The sequence below is a fragment of the Scyliorhinus torazame genome, chromosome 3 (assembly GCF_047496885.1).
Source record: "Scyliorhinus torazame isolate Kashiwa2021f chromosome 3, sScyTor2.1, whole genome shotgun sequence".
NCBI classification, from domain to species: domain Eukaryota; kingdom Metazoa; phylum Chordata; class Chondrichthyes; order Carcharhiniformes; family Scyliorhinidae; genus Scyliorhinus; species Scyliorhinus torazame.
Window position 1 is genome coordinate 163,446,878 of NC_092709.1, and position 19,535 is coordinate 163,466,412.

General features: G+C 42.4%; 1 protein-coding gene across 4 annotated transcripts in view; it reads right to left on the reverse strand.

The window, feature by feature from the left end:
- adgra3 (adhesion G protein-coupled receptor A3) overlaps positions 1-19,535 on the reverse strand; it is a 272,209-nt gene that overhangs the window by 50,240 nt on the left and 202,434 nt on the right. For all 4 annotated transcript variants that reach the window (XM_072496488.1, XM_072496487.1, XM_072496489.1 and 1 more), the window contains 4 exons: positions 11,383-11,596; positions 10,201-10,365; positions 3,998-4,199; positions 2,936-3,085 (listed from right to left, as the gene is read on the reverse strand). In XM_072496488.1, the coding sequence (XP_072352589.1) occupies positions 2,936-3,085; positions 3,998-4,199; positions 10,201-10,365; positions 11,383-11,596 (731 nt within the window). The remainder of the gene's footprint in view (positions 1-2,935; positions 3,086-3,997; positions 4,200-10,200; positions 10,366-11,382; positions 11,597-19,535) is intronic.

Consider the following 19,535-nt stretch of genomic DNA (forward strand, 5'->3'; position numbering starts at 1 on the left):
TCCTTGCTCATCCAGTTATTTTCGGGGGGGGGGGGGCGGGTGACAAGTTGTAGTGCATCTTGTACATGGAACAGAGTTTTTTGTTTCACATGATTTACTTGCCGGCAGTGACTGGAAATGCATCTCGTCAGACACAGTAGTTTAGGTTATCATAGAACTTACAATGCAGAAGGAGGCCATTCGGTCCATCGAATCTGCACTGGCCCTTGGAAAGAGCACACTACTTAAGCCCCACGCCTCCACCCTATCCCCCCTTTATCCCCGTAATCCAGCAACCCCACCTAACCTTTTTGGACACTAAGGGTAATTTTAATGGCCAATCCACCTAACCTGCACATCTTTGGACTGTGAGAGGAAACCAGAGCACCCGGAGGAAACCCACGCACACAAACGAGAGAACGTGCAGACTTCGCACAGACAGTGACCCAAGCCAGGAATCGGACCAGGGACCCTGGAGCTATGAAGCAACTGTGCTAACCACTGTATTGTATTGTATTGATCAGTAGTGTCCCAACAAAATGTGCTTCATGTTTATTTCAAACTTTACTCAGTTCAGCAATACAAGGCAGAGCTTTACATTTTTTTGGTAGATCATTGTTCTTTGAAATCGTTTAAGTACTTCTTGTAATCTGACAATAAATGTCATACTTTTAAAATGTTATCACCATTTGAACAACTTAATTTTAATTTTGTTTTTCCTGCTGGTAGCCCAGAATGAAAATTGTGTAAACCTCACTAGTTGTAATTGTTAACTAATCTAAGGCTTCAGTAGCATCCGCCTACGATGTTCATAAATGTAACCTGAATCTCCATTAAATTAATTAGATTTGTTTTCACTGAGATTTATAATCGATTTCTCATACAATGCATGATAAATGTTTTGTTGTCAATGGTAATGGCAACTGGATACAAGAATAATTATTTATTTTCATTTAATTGTCTATGTGGATCAGTGAGAAATTATTCAGAGAGTTCCCATGGGCGATTCCTGTTTTTGCTCTTGCCATGGAATGTGAGGTGGTGGAGGGAGTGAATGCGGAATGTGGTTAATCAAGCAGACTGTTTTGTCCTCAATGATGTTGAGCTTCTTTAGTGTTGTTGGAGCTGCACGCACCCAGGCAAGTGGACAGTATGTCATCACACTCCAGATTTATGACTTAGAAATAATGAAAAGGCTTTGGAGTGAGGAGATGAGTTACTTGTTGCAAAATACTCAGAGCCAAGCCTGCTCGTCTAGCCACAGTATGCGTGTAGCTGCTTCAGTTAAATTTCTGTTCAATGGTAACCCCGCCATGTTGAAGATGGTCATCAGGCAATTGTGTGTTGTGAATATTCAATCATCTTCAGCTGCTTCATCAATGACCTTCCTTCCATCATAAGGTTGAAACACTTGCTGATGATTGCACAACATTCAGCACCATTTGTAACTCATCAGATATTAAAACAGTCCCTGCTAATTGAAGAAAGATCGGGACAGTATTCAAGCATGGCCTGATAAGTGGCAAGTGACCGTTGTACCTCACAAGTGTACGGTATTGGCTATCTCCAGCAGGAGAGAATCTAACCATCTCTCCTTGACACTCAATAGCATTACCATCTCTGAATCCCCCACTATCAACATCATGGGGGTTATCATTGACCAGAAACTGAACTGGACCAGCCATATAAATACTGTGGCTCCAAAAGCAGGCCAGAAGCCCAGAATTTTGAGGCAAGTAACTCATCTCCTTACTCCCCAAAGCCTGTTTTCCATCGACAAGCCACGAGTCAAGAGTGTAATGGAATACTCTGCACCTGCCTGGATGAGTTCAACTCCAAACATAACTAAAACTTGACAACATCCTAGTCAATGCTGCCTGCCTGAATGGCACCCACTAACCAATTTAAATATTCATCTCCTCCACCACTGATACACAGTGGCAGCACTGTACCATCGACAAGATGCACTGCAGCAACTGACCAAGGCTCTTTTGACAGCAGCTCTCAAACCAACAACCTCTACCTCTCAGAAGGTCAAGAGTAGTAAATACATGGGGATACCACCACCACTTGCAGATTGCCCTCCAAGACACATACCATCCTGACTTGGAACTATATTACCATTCCTTCACTGATGCAGGGTCAAATCCCTGGAACTCCCTTCAGAGCAGCACTGTGAGTGTACCTGGCCGAGATCAACTGCAGTGGTTCAAGAAGACGGCTCACCACCATCTTCTCAAGGGCAATTAGGGAGGGGCAACAAATGATAGCCTAGCCAACAAAGCCCAAATCCCATGAAAGAATTCAAAAAATATACCTCGCCATTTCCTAACTAATAAATAACAAACTCTCTACCACAAACAATAGTTTATCCTTGGCTTTTTGTAAATTTTAGATCAGAGATTGATAGCTTTATGTTCACCAAAGTTGTTCAGAGGTTTTGGACAAAAGCAGTGAATATGGAGTCAAGCCATCAGCCATGTCTCACTAAATGGTGGAATGGGCTCAAGGGACTAAATAGCTCACTCTTGTTCGGATGGTCTGCCTGTTGTTCTCGTTTCTTTTTATAACATAAGAGCACTTGGTTAAATGTTTATGGGATACAGATAGTTCATGAAAATTAGAGAGTTGTCAATCTTGTTCAAAGAGACATGGCAGCAAGTGCAACAAATTGAAAAATGAACACTGATGTTTTCAAATGAGATTTGGTTCAGGTAAATTGGTGAGAAAAAGCAGAAAAGACATTTACTCAGCAACTTGCTATTCTATACATGGCATAAAGAACTTCATACTTGTATCAAATGATTCATTTATACAAAATATGATCCATTCACTAGGCAAAAAGTCTATATTTCATAAGCATAACAAAACATTTTGGGGAAGGAATTAATATAAAATGTAAATATGCCGAAGTATTTACAGGTGACATTGAAAATAAATAATCTCAAAAAACCACCTCTTTGTATTTCTCTGCAAATCTGTCAAATTTTTCAATCATTTCAGCCACAAAGATGACATCCATCTTATCAGAAAAGTTTGCAGCTTCCACAGTGTATGCCAGAAGTTGCCGTGCTGTTGCCACAGTGTTTGTGAGATTCAAAGGCATCTGTTTATATAAAATGAAATGGTAATATTACAGCTGGATGACAGAGTAGAAGAAACCTATGGTCACTGTGAAGTAACTGAGATAAACAATTCATAAAGATTTTGCACGATGCCACTTGTTTTACCTTTTACGTTGTATACACCATACTTAATGCACAGCACCCAGAGCAGAAAACTGCAAAGTGGCATGTCAACGATAACAAAAATATCAGGAAAACATTTCAAGATTACAATGCACCTCATCTCTCAGATTTAGTATGCATTCTAAAAGAGGTTCCTGTAATTATACAGTGCCTTACCATCCTGCCAAAATATTTTTCCTTGTTTATATGATGATGAATTAGTTTACTGCAGTGACTGATGAGCAAGCTAATGGCCAGGGTTTTCTGGCCCTGACGCCAGCAGGCATCGTCACGGGCGGGATGGGAAAATTTGGACAGCCGTTGACTTTAACGGACTCTCCAAAGTTTTCTGTCCCACCCACAATGATGCCCGCCTGTGTCGGGGCCAGATATATCTGTCCAATGTTACAATTCTTACAATATAAACAGCATGCATTTTTGGTAATGTTATTTGAAGTTTGGGTTGTTTACTCAAGTTCTGGTGTGGTATTTAAACTTCGAGATAAGAAATAATAATAATGCTTACAGATTTAAGCGGCCATCTACAACATGCAATAGTAAGTAAAGTTCAGAAAAGGCAAAGTTCTATTTAACTACAGAAACGTTTCTTGCATATCACAATATGCATTGCCTGTGCTGTACATTTCTTTGTTCTTTGTTTGTATCCCTATAACTGAATAAGTGTGTTTATTTTCTACATGAATTCAAGATATAAATTTAAGCTTGCAATAATTTTACAGCATGAGATAATTTTTCTAATACAAGTGAACACTCGTGAATGTTCGATGTACCTGGTTAAACATGTAAAGCACCCGTGTCACATCATTTGCATACTGACATCGAGAATAATTGTCATCGGACCAAAATCCTCCTCTATCACACTTGCGCCAAGCCTTCTTTTCATCCTGAGAGCCACCAGGGTATATGCCGGTGCCAGCGGAGTAACGGGTACAGAGCAGGTAGGCAGTGATGCCAGCCAGTGTACGAGGCCATCTGTGTGTAAGAAAATGATTCCATTCGACTTACTCAAATTTAGCGCTAAACAGAAATTTAAAGTTTAGTTTCCAGAAAAAGAAAAAAAAAAACTATTGTCACAGTTCTGGCCTACCTCTACCCTATTTCTTACGTTTCCATACTCTAAACCTATCTTGCCTATGACAACTTTGAATATTTGTTGATCAATTTTGAAAAAACAAATTTGACGACCCCTTTATCTATAAAACAGTAAGGAAAATATTGAAAATGACCACAACATTACACTAGAATCAAAATATAAAACCAGAAATATCAAAACAATCAGTTCAGTATTTTAATTTTAATGTTATGCGTAAGTCCCTTTTTACTGCAAAAAGCAAAATAACACCATAGTTTCTAAGCATTGTCGAGCTCCAAGTAAAGTACAATATGGCAGACCTAAATTAAATACTTCCCTTAACTGGATTTAAAAAATATATATATTTTTTAAAATTCTCCTTTTTCACATTTTCTCCCAAATTTAGACCCAACAATAAATAATAATCAGTAACGAATGTAATGTCAATCCCCATATCAATAACAACGATCCCATTCTCCCACCAAACCCCTAACATTAGCCTGCATGTTAACATAAACAAATGACAAAAAGGAATGAGGAATCACCCACAGTCACCATTAACACATACAGTCCCCCTCCCCCCAACCCTCCCAGCCCCCCACCCCCCTAATGTTTGATGTGATTCAATTCTCGAAAGTGCATAATGAATAATGCCCATGAATTGTAGAATCCCTCCACCCTTCCCCTCAGTTCAAATTTGACCATTTCAAGCGTCAAGAATTCCAGCAGGTCCCCCTGCCACGCCATGGCACAGGATGGAGAGGTTGATCTCCACCCTAACAGGATCCGCCTTCGGGCGATCAACGAGGCGAAGGCTACAACATCTGCTCCGTGCCCATTTCCAACCCCGACTGGTCCGACACCCCGAATATGGCCTCCCGAGAGCCCGGATCCAGTTTCACGTGCACCACTTTAGAGATTACCCGAAAAACTTCCTTCCAGTAATCCTCCAGCTTTGGACAGGACCAAAACATATGAATGTGGTTTGCCCCCTTCCCAGCCCACAACGTTCACATACATCTTCTACCCCCTCAAAGAGCCGGCTCATCCTCGCCCTTCTAAGGTGTTCTTTATACAACATCTTCAGTTATATCAGCCCCAACGTCACATACGAGGTGGGGCGTTCACCCTCTGGCGCACCTCATACCAGAACCCCTCCTTCATAACCTCTCCCAACTCTTCCTCCCACTTTGCCTTGATCCCTTCTAGCGGCGCCCTCTCCTCCTCCAAAATAAACCGCCGATACTACCCCCTTCTCCAGTCTCCCTGTCGTCAGCACTATGGAAGCCGGCTCTACTGTATCTACTTTCTGGCAAAGTCTCGAACCTGCATGTATCTAAATATTTCCCCCTGTTCCAGTCCATACTTCACTCCCAGCTCCTTCAATCCCGCAAAACGACCCCCAAGAAACAAATCTTTTAGTGTCCTAATTCCTTTCTCCTCCCATCTCTGAAAATTTCCATCCCACTTCCCTGGTTCAAATCTATGGTTCCCCCGAATCGGCATTTCCCTTGACCCTGCCCCCAACTCGAAGTGCTGTCGAAACTTCCTCCAAATTCTCAACGAGGCTATTACTACTGGACTCCCCGAGTATCTCCCCGGGGCCGTCGGGAGTGGCGTTGTCGCTAGCGCCTTCAATCCCGATCCCCTACCCAAACTCTCCTACATTCTGCCCCATTGGGAGTCAACCCCTCTGACTCAGTTCCGTACCTTCTCCACATTCACTGCCCAGTAATAATACATCAGATTCGGAAGACCCAAGCCACCTGCCTGCCTTCCTCTCTGTAGTAGCACTTTTAAAATTCTGGCCACCTTCCCATCCCATATGAACGAGGTAATCATCCCTTCAATCTCTCTTAAAAAAAAAAATGCCTTTGGCAGGAAAATCGGCAGGCATTGAAAAATAAACAGGAATCGCGGCAGCACATTCATTTTAACCGCCTGTACCCGACCCTCCAGTGACAGAGGGAGACCATCCCACCTTGCCAGATCAGCTTTCATCCTCCTCACCAAACTAGAAATGTTGTACCTACGGGGCACCCCCAATCTTGAGCAACCTGCACCCCCAAGTATCTAAAGTGAGTCCCTGCCCTACAGAATGGCAGCCCCCCCCCCCCCCACCTCTGCCCCCATCCCTAGTCGAGACACCACAAAATATTCACTCGTTTAGATTTAATTTGTATCCCGAGAAAGACCCAAATATCCAAAGCAGCTCCAGTATTCCCCCTATCGGCACACTCGATCTGACACGTATAATAACAAGTCATCAGCATACAAGGACACCCTATGCTCTATCCACCCCCCCCCCCCCCCCCCCACCTCCCCCGGCACTATCCCTTTCCATACGCCCGAACTTCTTAACGTGATGGCCAATGGCTCAATCGCGAGTACAAACAGTAGGGGGGGGGACATAGGACATCCCTGCCTAGTCCCACGGAGGAGAGGAAAGTATTCTGAGCTGATGTTATTTGCGCGGACACTGGCCCTCGGCTCCTTATATAATAGTTTTACCCAGTCCGCAAATCTGGGTCCAATTCCAAACCGCTCTAGAACTGCCATCAAGTACCCCCATTCTACCCGGTCAAACGCTTTCTCGGCGTACAATGCCACAACCACCTCGGTTTCCTTCCCCTCCGCCGGTAGCATAACCACGTTCAATACCCTCCTAATGTTCGAAAAGAGCTGGCTCCCTCTCAAAAACCCCGTCTGATCTTCACCCATCACCTTCTAGAGGCACTCCTCTAGCCTTCCTGCCAGTACCTTCGACAATATCTTTGCGTCCACGTTTAAAAGTGATATGGGCCTATACGACCCACACTCTGTCGGATCCTTATCTTTCTTAAGTAACAGGGAAATCGATGCCTGCCCCAAAGTTTGTGGTAACACCCCCTTCACTATCGCCTCCTCAAACATCCCCACCATCAGCGGTACCAGCTTATTGTTGAATATTTTATAATATTTCACCGGAAACCCATCCGGCCCTGCCACCTTCCCCGACTGCATCCTCCCAATCGTACCTTTTATCTCCTGCTCCATTATCACCCCCTCTAATGTAGCCCTGTTCCCCTCCCCTAACCTCAGGTACTCCAGCCCATCTAAAAACTCCTGCATCTCCTAGCCTCCCCCAGGTGGCTCTGACCTGTTCAACCTCTCACAGAATTCCTTAAAGACCTTGTTAATCTGGTCTGGAGCTACCACCAACTTCCCTGCCCTGTCCCGCACCTGGACAATTTCCCCTGCCGCAGCCTCCCTGTGGAGCTGACTCACCAACATACTCTCCATGTACAAACTGGATTTTAAATAGGATCTTGTAACCTATGCTATTACGACATTATATCAATGCCTTTAATGAAAGAAATCTGCCATCTTTACCTGGTCTGGCCCAAATGTGACTCCAGACACACAGCAGTGTGGTTGTCTCTAAACTACCCTCTGAAATGGCCTAGCAAGCCACTCAGTTTAAGGGCAATTAGGGATAGCCAATGCTGGCCCAGCCAGAGACACCCACATCCCATGAAAGAATTTTAAAGATTCAAAACTGCAGACAAAAAACTGAACAAAAGACAGCACAACTAGAATGAGCAGGAATGGGGAAAATAATTATAATCACTGGCTAACATGCTGCATAAGTACTAGCACTGCATTTCCAACATTTTAGAAACAAGTCTGTGCAACATAGTAAAAAAAATTGGACAAAGTGTACTTATACACCAGGGAGTACGGGGGGTGGGGGGAGATGCGGATTGAAATCTGTGTGGCGATGGTGGCAACATGCATATTTGTTTACATGTATGTTGTAGTCTAGAGATTAAAACAGTGATGGTAGAGGCTTTGACTTTCTTTCCATCACATGGCTAACCTGGAATCTCTCCCTCTCTCATTACCTGCATGTTTTGGAAGGATTTTCAGGTTGATAATCAACCTATTTGGCCATATTATGAGCATGCCTTCCTTGGCCATCAGCTCCTCAGGTTGGACTTAAACCCAGTGCTTCTGGTTCAGGGACAGGAATGCTGCCCACTACACCACAAGGATTCCGAAATCATGTGTAGAAGGAGGATGATACTGGAGCTAATACTTAACTAAATTTCTTCACAAGCCAGGTCTCATTATGCATTAACAAGCACAGAATTTCACAGTTTTGTCCTGCTTGGGAAATTGGAGCTTTATTTCTCTTTCACTGATGTACTCTCCTCTCCTTACTGGTGCGCAGTAACAAAGGCATCATGTACCCTGTGGTTCTTATCTACAAGAGTAAGAAGTGCTAAATTCAGCATTAAAACAATACTGAATATGGTAAATTCTTTCTTTACATGACTCAGTTATTAGAACTGAAATAGTTACATTTGAAAAGAATAAATATTTATTAGCACCTTGCTTGTAACATTGCACATGATTTGGATGATAGGCTAGTTTATATCAATAATAGTTTATTGTGCATTTCTTGCAATGAAGACCTCTTGTCTTGCACACTCCAACAACCCTAAGCTCACACAAACTCTGCTGGCTATATCATAACTCCCACCAGGTCCTGTTCTCCATCACTCCTGTATCCACTGACCTACATTGGCTTCAGTCCACGCAAGGCACAAATCCCTTCCTATGTTTAACCTCCAGCCCTGTATCAGTGAACTCTGCATTCCTCCAATCCTGATTTAGTCATTCCCCCACTTGGTTTACAGCACTATTTATTAGAAACCATTTGCAGAAACCAAGTATGGCCTGTAAGCTTCTAGAGCTAATAGTTGACCAATAATATGCAGAAGCTCAAAAGTGAACATTGTGTCCACCATTTGGGACAACACAGCACATTTCTATTGTTTTACGTATTCCAGGAAATGTTATGGAAGATGTTAAAAACTGAAATTACTATTTTGCTCAGTTGTGTGTGTTATGCAAAGTTAGATCTTCCTGGTTTAACTTAACCTCTGCTTGCTAGAGTAATTATCAATTCCACCACGAGGTTGCCCTGCTACTCAAGGTACACGAAAACAATAAAATATCCCGTTCAGCTCAAAAGCTTGCCCCATTTTTTTTTACATTTGACTCCTGATATTGATTAATTAAGTACTGTGCTTTATGGAAGAACTCCTTCAAGGGTACTCAGTTCAAGGGTAATTAGGGATAGCCAATGCTGGCCCAGCCAGAGACACCCACATCCCATGAAAGAATTTTAAAAATTCAAAACTGCAGACAAAAAACTGAACAAAAGACAGCACAACTAGAATGAGCAGGAATGGGGAAAATAATTATAATCACTGACTAACATGCTGCATAAGTACTAGAACTGCATTTCCAACAGTTTAGAAACAAGTACTCAACAATCAATCCTGATAACATGCTGGATTTCTGAAACAGGTTTCCCAATCTTCTGACAAAGGTGAGAGTTTGGCTAACTTTAAAACAAAGTTCTGTACTGTAACTTAAGAGCATATATCATTGCAACTTGAGACAACTAATGTCTTATCTTTTTTACTGCCATTGTCTGCACATATTTAGAAACTCAGCACTTTTTATTAATTTAGATAGACAATTAAATGCATCAAGAAAATTGATCATTTACTAAACCACATTCCTAGAGAATAACTACAAATTGATGCTCAAGCATCAATCACTCAACTTTCCCAAACCCCATTCCTGTACATATTAACAAAGTAGGTTTTGTTGAAACTCATTTTTAATAAATGCCACAGTCCGAGACAATTTTCAAATATATAGTACATCTCAATAATGCCTTGCAGCCAGCAATTCTATCATTGCAAATTTATTAACTGCAATCAGTTGTGATGAGTAAAGAAAGCACTTTAATTTTAGACAATAAGTTTATTGAAAAAAGGACACCACCATATGAAACATTCTGCCAGTCTTTCATGAAAAAGCTTTTTTGTGCAAGGTCATTACCTGAAATCACCTTTGTTATTCATCACCATCTCTGAAGGGCAGTACTTAGCTGAGCTCTCCAAGACAACTACGTCAATCTGTTTTGTTTTGTTTCCTCGGTTGGTTTGAACATGGCATTCCCAGTTTCCAGTGGAACCCATTTGGATATTTGAGATAGTTAGAGCACTGCATTTAGAAATAATTACATGACCATTTTACAGAAACATAGAAAGGAATACTCAAGTTTGGAAAGAATTTATCTTTGGAAAATGGACTAATTTATCTTATTGTAAATATCCACAGCTGAAAGATGTATTAACTACATGCATGCCCACCAACAACAAGGACATTTCTTGAAATGGATCAATGCTTTGAGCAACTCTTTAATGCTAAATGACATTTTTTCTAAATTTAAAACTCACTGAAAGTAGAGAATAACATTTTGAAGCAGTGTCAAATCTTTAAGTATCTTAAAGCCATTGAATACAATATCTTTACTTTGCCAAATATCAAGTATTATGAAGTAAATGTTGGAAAAGGTATAAAAACCAGGGGTTGGTTTAGCACACTCGGCTAAACCGCTGGCTTTTAAAGAAGACTAAGGCAGGCCAGCAGCACGGTTCGATTCCCGTACCAGCCCCCCCGAACAGGCGCTGGAATGTGGCGACTAGGGGCTTTTCACAGTAACTTCATTTGAAGCCTACTTGTGACAATAAGCGATATTTATTTCATTTCAATATAACCAGCATAACATTTCTGTGAATTTAATTCACATTTAAAATGCACTATCAAGGATACCTGAAATAGCTTTTCTCAACATTTGGAGCATTACAATCTAGTAAGATAATATTTTCCACATTTAAAACATTTGCTTTTGAGCAAATATTTGGACACCTATGGAAGGGTAAAAAATCGCACTGGGCAAAGTGTCAAAGTAGGGACATTATATCCAGGTCAGATGTCCTGAAACGTAACAGCTCAATGAAACAGATTGGAAAGACAATAATTTTTAAAGACCCACTAAATTGACCTTCATAATACTAGAAGATACATCCCATAAGAAAAAAATAGAACGCTTTACAGTGTTGATCTATTTCAAGTATAGAAAAAAATAGACCTCATTCTGCACATGCACCATAATTATGGAATTGAACTTTCCTATTCGGAATGTTAAGATGTAAATAATACAAGCCAGATTATTACCTTGCAATAAAGGAACAATTGTGTATCATATTTTTTTCAACAAGGATTCCTTGGGACTCATCAGTTTCCACTATCTTTCCATCCTGATACCAGAGCACTTGCATGTCCTGGCCAATATAAGAAGCCATGCACTGAAAAGGCAGACTGTCGCCCTCAAACACAACCTGACGGTGGGAAGGGGTCAGCTGAAAGGACGGCAACTCAAGAGGAGCATCTGCAATAACAAAGATGAGTTCAAATAAAAACTGTTCGCAAGTACAGGTTTCAGTTAGGTTATAGAATGCAATAATGATAAGTTATTAAATACAAAACTGAATGCACAAATATCATGAGAAGGATTTTACGTTCCTCATTGGCAGGTTTGCATACCTGGAGGTGGGGAGGGGGGTCGTAATATTTCCTGGCTGGCTTTCCCAAACTGTCCTCAATTTTACAGCAGGCAGAGGGCAGCCCACAGTGAGATAGGATTAATTAATGTCCTCATATAGTGATGGTGGCGATTGAATTTTACATTCGGTTTGTGGGAAAGACTAAGTTGAAGACAAATCCTTTAAATTTAAATCAGGGCAATCATGAAGGCATGCGAGTAGAGCTGGCTAAAGTGAACTGGAAAATTAGGTTCAGGGATGGGCTACCAGATATGCAGAGGCAGACATTTAAGCGGGCATTTTAGAATACACACAATAAGATACATTCCTAAAAGAAAAAAATTCAAGGGGAGGTTAACTAAAAAAATTAAAGGTAGTATCAAACTTAAAGAAAAATAATATAATTGCATAAAGATGGGTGGTAGTTCAGAAGATTGGAAAGAATATTAAAAAACGACAAAGAATGCCAAAAAGATTAATAAGGAGGGAAAAATTTGAGTTCCAGAGAAATCTAGCGACAAATATAAAACAGACAGATAGTGAGCCATTCTATAGATCTTTTAGAAAGGGTTAACAAAGTGAGCACTGGCCCAATAGAAAATAAGTCTGGGGAATTACTAATGGAAAATAAGGAGTTGGCAGATTAATTTAAGTGATATTTTTCATCGGTCTTTACGATAGAGAATACAGTAACACAGAAATAACCATAAATCAGAATTTGGAAGGGAGGACGAACTCAGAAAATTAGCACCAGGGAAGTGGTACTGGGCAAATTGTTTGAGCTGTGGGCTGACAAATCCATGGCCGGTCCTGATGGATTTCATCTTAGGATCTTAAAAGTGGCTAGTTTTTTTTACATTTGCTCATGGGATGTGGGTGTCGCTGGCTGGGCCAGCATTTATTGCCCATCCCCGAGGAATTTAAGAGTCAACCGCAGTGCTGTGGATCTGAAGTCATATGTAGGGTAGATCAGGTAAGGACGACAAATAAGAAATAACAAAAGGAAGAAGTCCTTGGAAGGAGTAATCTATAGGTTCCCAAACAGTAGTTCTATAGTGCTGCACAGTATAAACCAGGAAATACTGGGGGCTTGTAAGAAAGTTACAGCAATATTCATGGGTGATTTTAATATGCACATAGACTGGAGGAATCAAATTGGCAAGGATAGCCTGGAGACAGAGTTCACTGAATGCATTAGAGATTGTTTCCTGGAACAGTATGATGGGGAACCAACCAGGGAGGAGGCTACTCTTGATTTGGTATTTTGTAATGAGGAGGGATTAATTAATGACCTCATAGTTAAGGATCCACTATGGAGTGGTGACCATAGTACGGTAGAATTCAAGATTGAGTTTGGGGGTAAGAAAGTGGAGTCCCACACTAGTGTTCTGGAATTAAACAAAGGAAATTACATAGGCTCGATGATACGATTTAGCCTGTATAGACTGGGTGGAAGGCTAAAGGGTAGGACAGCTGATGAGCATGGCAGTTGTTTTAAGGACATATTCAATTCCTCACAACTAAAATATATCCCAGTAAGAAAGAAAGATGATAAGAAGGGTAAAAAATATCCATGGCTAAACAAGGAGGTCAAGGATATTATAAAGACAAAAATTAAGGTATAGCATATTGCAAAGGCCAGTGGCATGCTGGAAGAGTGGGAAACTTTCAAACATAAACAGAGGGATGCTAAAAAAGTAATAAAAACAGAGGGATGCTAAAAAGGTAATAAAAAGAGCCAAGGTAAATTACAAAAAAAAAAGCTAGTGCAGAATTTCAAAATGGATAGCAAAAGCTTCTACAGGTACATAAAAGAGAAGAGAGTCGCTAAGGTGAATGTTGGCCCCTTGGAAGATGAAACTGGTGAGTTAGTAGTGGGGAACACAGAAATGGTAAAGATGCTAAATCAATACTTTGCCTCAGTTTTCACAGTGGAGGACACAAATGCCATTCCTATAGGAACAGGCAATTCAGAGGTAATAGAAAGGGTGAAACTTGGAACGATCAGCATCGATAGGGAAACGGTACTCAACAAACTCTTGGGATTGAGGGCAGACAAGTCCCCCGGGCTTGATGGCCTACATCCTAGGGCGTTAAAAGGAAATGGCAGCAGAGATAGTGGATCCATTGGTTATAATAGTCCAAAATTCCCTGGACACGGGAAAGGTTCCAATGGATTGGAAAAATGCTAATTTAACACCCTAGGCAGAATGTGGGAAATTACAGACCAGTTAGTTTGACACCTGTTGTTGGAATATTGTTAAAATCAATTATCAAGGACGTAATCTCAGGACATTTGGAAAGCCAAAGCGCTGTCCATCAGAGTAAACATGGTTTTATGAAGGGAATTAATCATGCTTGATTAATTTGCTAGAGTTCTTCAAAGATGTAACAAGCAAAGTGGATAATTGGAATCCTCCATAGTATATCTGGAGTTAGGGAAGGTGTTTGATAACGTGCCGCACAGAAGGTTAATTCACAAGGTTAGATCACATGGGATTAAGGTTAATTGATTAGCTTGGATAGAAGACTGGCTGATGGACAGGAGACAGAGAGCTGCCATAAATCGGTATTTTTCTGGATGGCAAGATGTAACTAGTGGAGTTCCACAGGGCTTAGTCCTTGAGCCCCAGTTATTTACAATCTATATTAATGACTTGGATACAGGGATAGGAGGTTCCGTAGCCAAATTCACAGATAACACAAAAATAGGGAGACAGTAAGTTGCAATGAGGAAATAAGAACCTTACAAATGGATTTAGATAGGTTAGGAGAGTAAGCCAAAACGTGGCAGATGGAGTTCAACATGGATAGGTGTGAGGTCATGCAGTTTGGTCGAAAAAAGTGAAAAGGCAACTTATTATCTAAATGGGGACAGACTTCGCGGTGCTCCGATGCAGAGGGAGCTGGGTGTCCTTGTGCATGAGTCACAGAAAACTAGCATGCAGGTGCAGCAGATGATAAGGAAAGCAAATGGAATGTTGGCATGTATAGCAAAAAGAATTGAGTATAAAGGTAAGGAAGTGTTGTTGAAACTATACAAGACATTGGTAAGACCGCACCTGGAGTATTGTGCACAGTTTTGGTCCCCTTATTTGAGGAAAGATGTAGTGGCATTGGAGGCAGTTCAGAGGAGTTTCACTAGATTGATTCCTGGGATGAGGGGTTTGTCCTATAAGGAGAGATTGAACAGTTTAGGCCCAAACTCTCTAGAATTTAGAAGAATGAGGGGAGATCAAATAGAAGTATACAAGATGCTAAAACGTGTGGATAAAGTAGACGTGGAACCGATGCTTCCTCTTGTGGGGCATTCTAAAACGAGAGGACATAATCTTAGAATAAGAGGGAGCAAATTTAAAACAGATGTGAGGAAAAACTACTCCCAAAGGGTTGTGAATCTGTGGCATTCGCTACCCCAGAGTGCGGTGGATGCAGGGACAGTGAGTAAATTTAAGGAGTTAGACAGATATTTAATTGATAATGGGTTGAAGGGTTATGGACAATGGGAAGGGCAGTGGAGTTGAGGCCATGACGGGATTAGCCATGATCACATTGAGGGGGTTTAGGCTCGGGAGGCAAAATTACCTACTCCTGCTCCTAGGTCATGTGTTCTATTGAAGAGATACTCTGGCTGATTGTGGAATCCAATCTCTTGGTCTATTGCATTGTAGGTAGCAGATGAGAAACATATCAGCCATGATAGAATGGAGGAGCACACTCTATGAGCCGAATGGCCTAATTCTGCTCCTATATCTTATTTCCTTCCCTAAAGGACATGAGTGAACCAGATGCATTTTTATAACCATTGACAATGGTATCATGGTCATCATTAGGTACGAACCCTGGTCTCCAGAGTATTATTACCTGTGTCTCTGGATTTCCAGTCCAGTGACAATACAACTGCACTACTGATCATTGTTTTTAACTTTCCATAATTTCCTAGATTCGGGAAAGGTTCCATTAGATTGGGAAATAGTGAATGCAACTCCTTTATTCTAAAAGGGAGGAGACAGAAAGCCAGTTAACGTAACGGCTGTCACAGGGAAAATGTTTGAAATTAATATTGAAAATGTTTGAAATTAATATTAAAAATGTCACTTAAAAATGTCAAAATCATCAGGCAAAGTCAACAGAGTTTTGTGAAAAGGAAGTCATGGTTAACCAATTTATTAGAATTTTTAAAGTAACATGTGCTAGCGATAAAGGGAATGTACTGTTTTAAAATTTCCAGAAGGCATTTGATAAGCTACCATATCAAACCTGTAGGTGGTAACCTATGGACATGTATACAAAAGTGGCAGTAAATGGTCATTTTCTGGTTGGCAAGATGGAACAAGTGGTGTGCCACGAGGATTAGTGCCGGGACATCAATATTTTGGAATTTATGCAAATAACTACGATGAAGGGATCAAAGGCTTGGTTGCTGAATTTGCTGATGATACAAAGATATGTAGAAAATTAAGTCGTGAAGATGACACAAGGAGTATATGTTAAATGATTGGGCAAATATTTAACAAATGGATTTTAATGTAGGTAAATGTGAAATGGTCCATTTTGGCAAGAATAAAAATCATATTCTCTAAATGGTGAGAGATTGTAGAGCTCTTGAGGTGCAGAGCTGCCCTAGTACATGAATCACAAAAGATTAGTTTACAGATACAGCAAGTAATTAGGAAAACTACTAGAGTATTAGCATTTATTGCAAGGGGATCTAAACACAAAAGTAGAGAGGTTATGCTTCAGCCCTATAGGACATTGGTGAGACCACATCTGGAGTACTGTGTATATCATTAATTAAGGAAGATGTAAATGCGTTCGAAGCAGTTCACTAATATCTGGAATGGGCAGGTTGTCTTATGAGGAAAGGTTGGACCAACTGGACTGGTATCTGCTCAAGTTTAGAAGAGTAAGAGGTGACTTGTTTGAAATATAGACGATCCTGAGGGGTCTTGACAAGGTGGTTATGGAAAAGATGTTCTTGATAAGCATGGGGGTAAAAAATCAGGGGAAGTGAGCATGTAGATTTGAGATTGCAATCAAACCAGCCACGATCTTATTGAAAGAAGGAGCAGGCTCAAAGACCCAATTGGTGGCCTGCTGCTCCTAATGTGTATATTCGTATGCCTGCCCTCGCCCCAACTGAGGCTATTGGAATAGGTTCAGGCGCAGGGGAGAAGGGAAGGCCGGCAGGCTATCCTGTTCGGGCCCCAGGAAGGAAAAGAGAAGGGGTGGCGGGGGAAGGGAGGGTGCCTCCTTCAAGGTCCCAATATGCACATTGAGCAATCTTCTTCTGTCCACTGCCAGCTATTCTCTCCCCCCCATGCCTCTCCATCAAGATCCTCACCCTATCTTGGCAACACCACCCCCAGAAGCCTCACCGACTTAACCTGCCTTGAGAATCCACCCACCCCTTCCCTGCCCCATCCTATTCCTACATCCATTACTTTTACTGGTCCTGGACTTCGACTCTGGGGACTGTTTGCAGCTCAACTCTGCGGACTGCTTGTAGTTGTAGTCCTGGCCAATGTTACTGCTGGTGTTGCTGGGAATACTAAGCGGTTTGCCAGAGATTGGACAATCACTCTGAGGTGAGACGTCTGCCCAACTGGAGGAGGGAAGTTCCATCTATAGTCAATTGACACTCCTCGGAGCGTTAAATAATTACAGGGTTGCTGTGATTGGCAGGAATGTGTTCCCGACAGACTCTTCGGGTGATGGTGTTTCAGATGTCTCTTTAGTGGCTGTTGTTCTTAAGTAATTTTAACATTATTATTTCTTTATCGCTTAGCTTCAGGAATATAATTGTTTTAATTTCTGGCTCAACATAATTAAACTCCGTTTTCTAACTCTGAGTACAGTGCTTACAGTATTGCCTTTACCCATCAGGTAATATTTCATAAGTGGCAAGCCCCAAAACTGAGCCTCTAATAGTGGATGACTGAGAGATGGTCGAAGGGCTGTCGTCGAAGCCCTTAAAGCAGTTAGGTTGTTCTCATAACTTTCTTTGCTATTGACTTCAGCTTTTTGTACCTGAGGCCATGGAGGATTGGGTCCTGACCAATGAGGAAACAGACCGTACTCATCAGGAAATTGGAAAAAGCATCTTGGATGTCGGAGAGCAGAGAGCAATGGATCACAACGGTGGAAAGCAGAAGGAATTGTGCAAGAACAGACCGTGCCAGGCAGTGTACAACATGACTGGAATGCAATGAGCAACGGCCAGCAATTTCTGCTTGGGTGTTTGAAACTCTTGGGCGCATCTGGTATATTAGTTTTTTTTAAAAAATGTTTTATTAAAGCTTTTCCAACCAATGGTTTTACATAGCAAAAATAGAAGTACAAATAATAATAAAAATAAACAAGAATTCTTAAACAAAACAAGGTGGGTGTTGTCTTCATATAAAAGTTACATTATATCAACAGTTCCCCCCCCCCCACCTGAAACCACCCCCCCCCCCCCCCCAGGATGCTGCTGCTGCCAATTACTGCTCCCCTAGAAAGTCAAGGAAAGGTTGCCACCGCCGCAAGAACCCCATCAAGGACCCTCTCAAGGCGAACTTTACTCGCTCCAGGCTGAGGAAGCCCACCATATCGCTAGCCTAGGTCTCCACACTCGGGGGTTTCGAGTCCCTCCACGTTAACGAGATCTCCGGGCAAAGACCAGTACCTCTGCCTCTTTCGCTTCCTGCACTCCCGGATTCTCCGACACCCTAAATATCGCTACTGTTGGACTCGTCTTCACCCGAGTGTCCAAACTCCTCGACATCACCCTCACAAACCCCTGCCAGAATTCTTCAAGCGCCGGGCATGCCCAAAACATATGGACATGGTTCGCCGGACTCCCTGCACATCTCGGGCACCTGCCCTCCACCCCAATAAAAAAACCTAATTCTTGCCACCGTTATATGCGCCCGATACACCACCTTAAACTGAATTAAGCTGAGCCTGGCACATGATGAGGAGGAGTTCACCCTGCCCACTGAGGCTTCCTCCACCTCCTGCAGCTCCTGATATATGCCCGACACCTTCCGCTCCCCTAACCAGATGCCAGACACCACCCTGTCCTGGATCTTACGCGGGGGCTGCAGCGGAAATGTCCCCACCTGTTTTCTAAGAAAGTCTGGAACCTGGCGGTACCTGAACGCATTCCCCAGGGGCTGGCTGAACCTCTCCTCCAGCGCCTGCATGCTAGGGAAAGTCCAGTCTATAAACAGGTCCCCCCATCCTCCTGATACCTGCCCTATACCAGCCTTGGAACCCCCCATCCATCCTACCTGGAGCAAATCTATGGTTATTCTGTATCGGGGTCCACACAGAGGCGCCCTCCTCCTGCCTGTGTCTCATCCACTGCCCCCAAATCCTCAGTGCCGCCATCATCACCGGACTTGTGGTATATCGCGCTGGTGAGAACGGCAGCGGAGCCGTGACTAGTGCCCCTAGGCTGGTGCCTTTGCATGACGCTGCCTCCAGCTCCCCCTCCTCCATCATTCACTTCCTAATCATGGCCACATTGGCCGCCCAATAATAGCTGCAGAAGGTCGGCAGAGCCAGTCCTCGCTCTTCTCCCCTCCCCCCCTTTAAGTTGAGCCTGTGCAGGGCATCCCAGTTCCTGGCCACTTGTATCCCCAAGTACCGAAAGCTCCTCTCCACGATCTTGAGCTGGAGCTCCCTCAGTCTCTCCTCCTGGCCCCTACCGTGGACCACGAACAGCTTACTCATCCCCACGTTCAATCTATACCCCAAGAAGCTCCCAAAGTCCCTCAGGATCCGCATGACCTCCCCCAT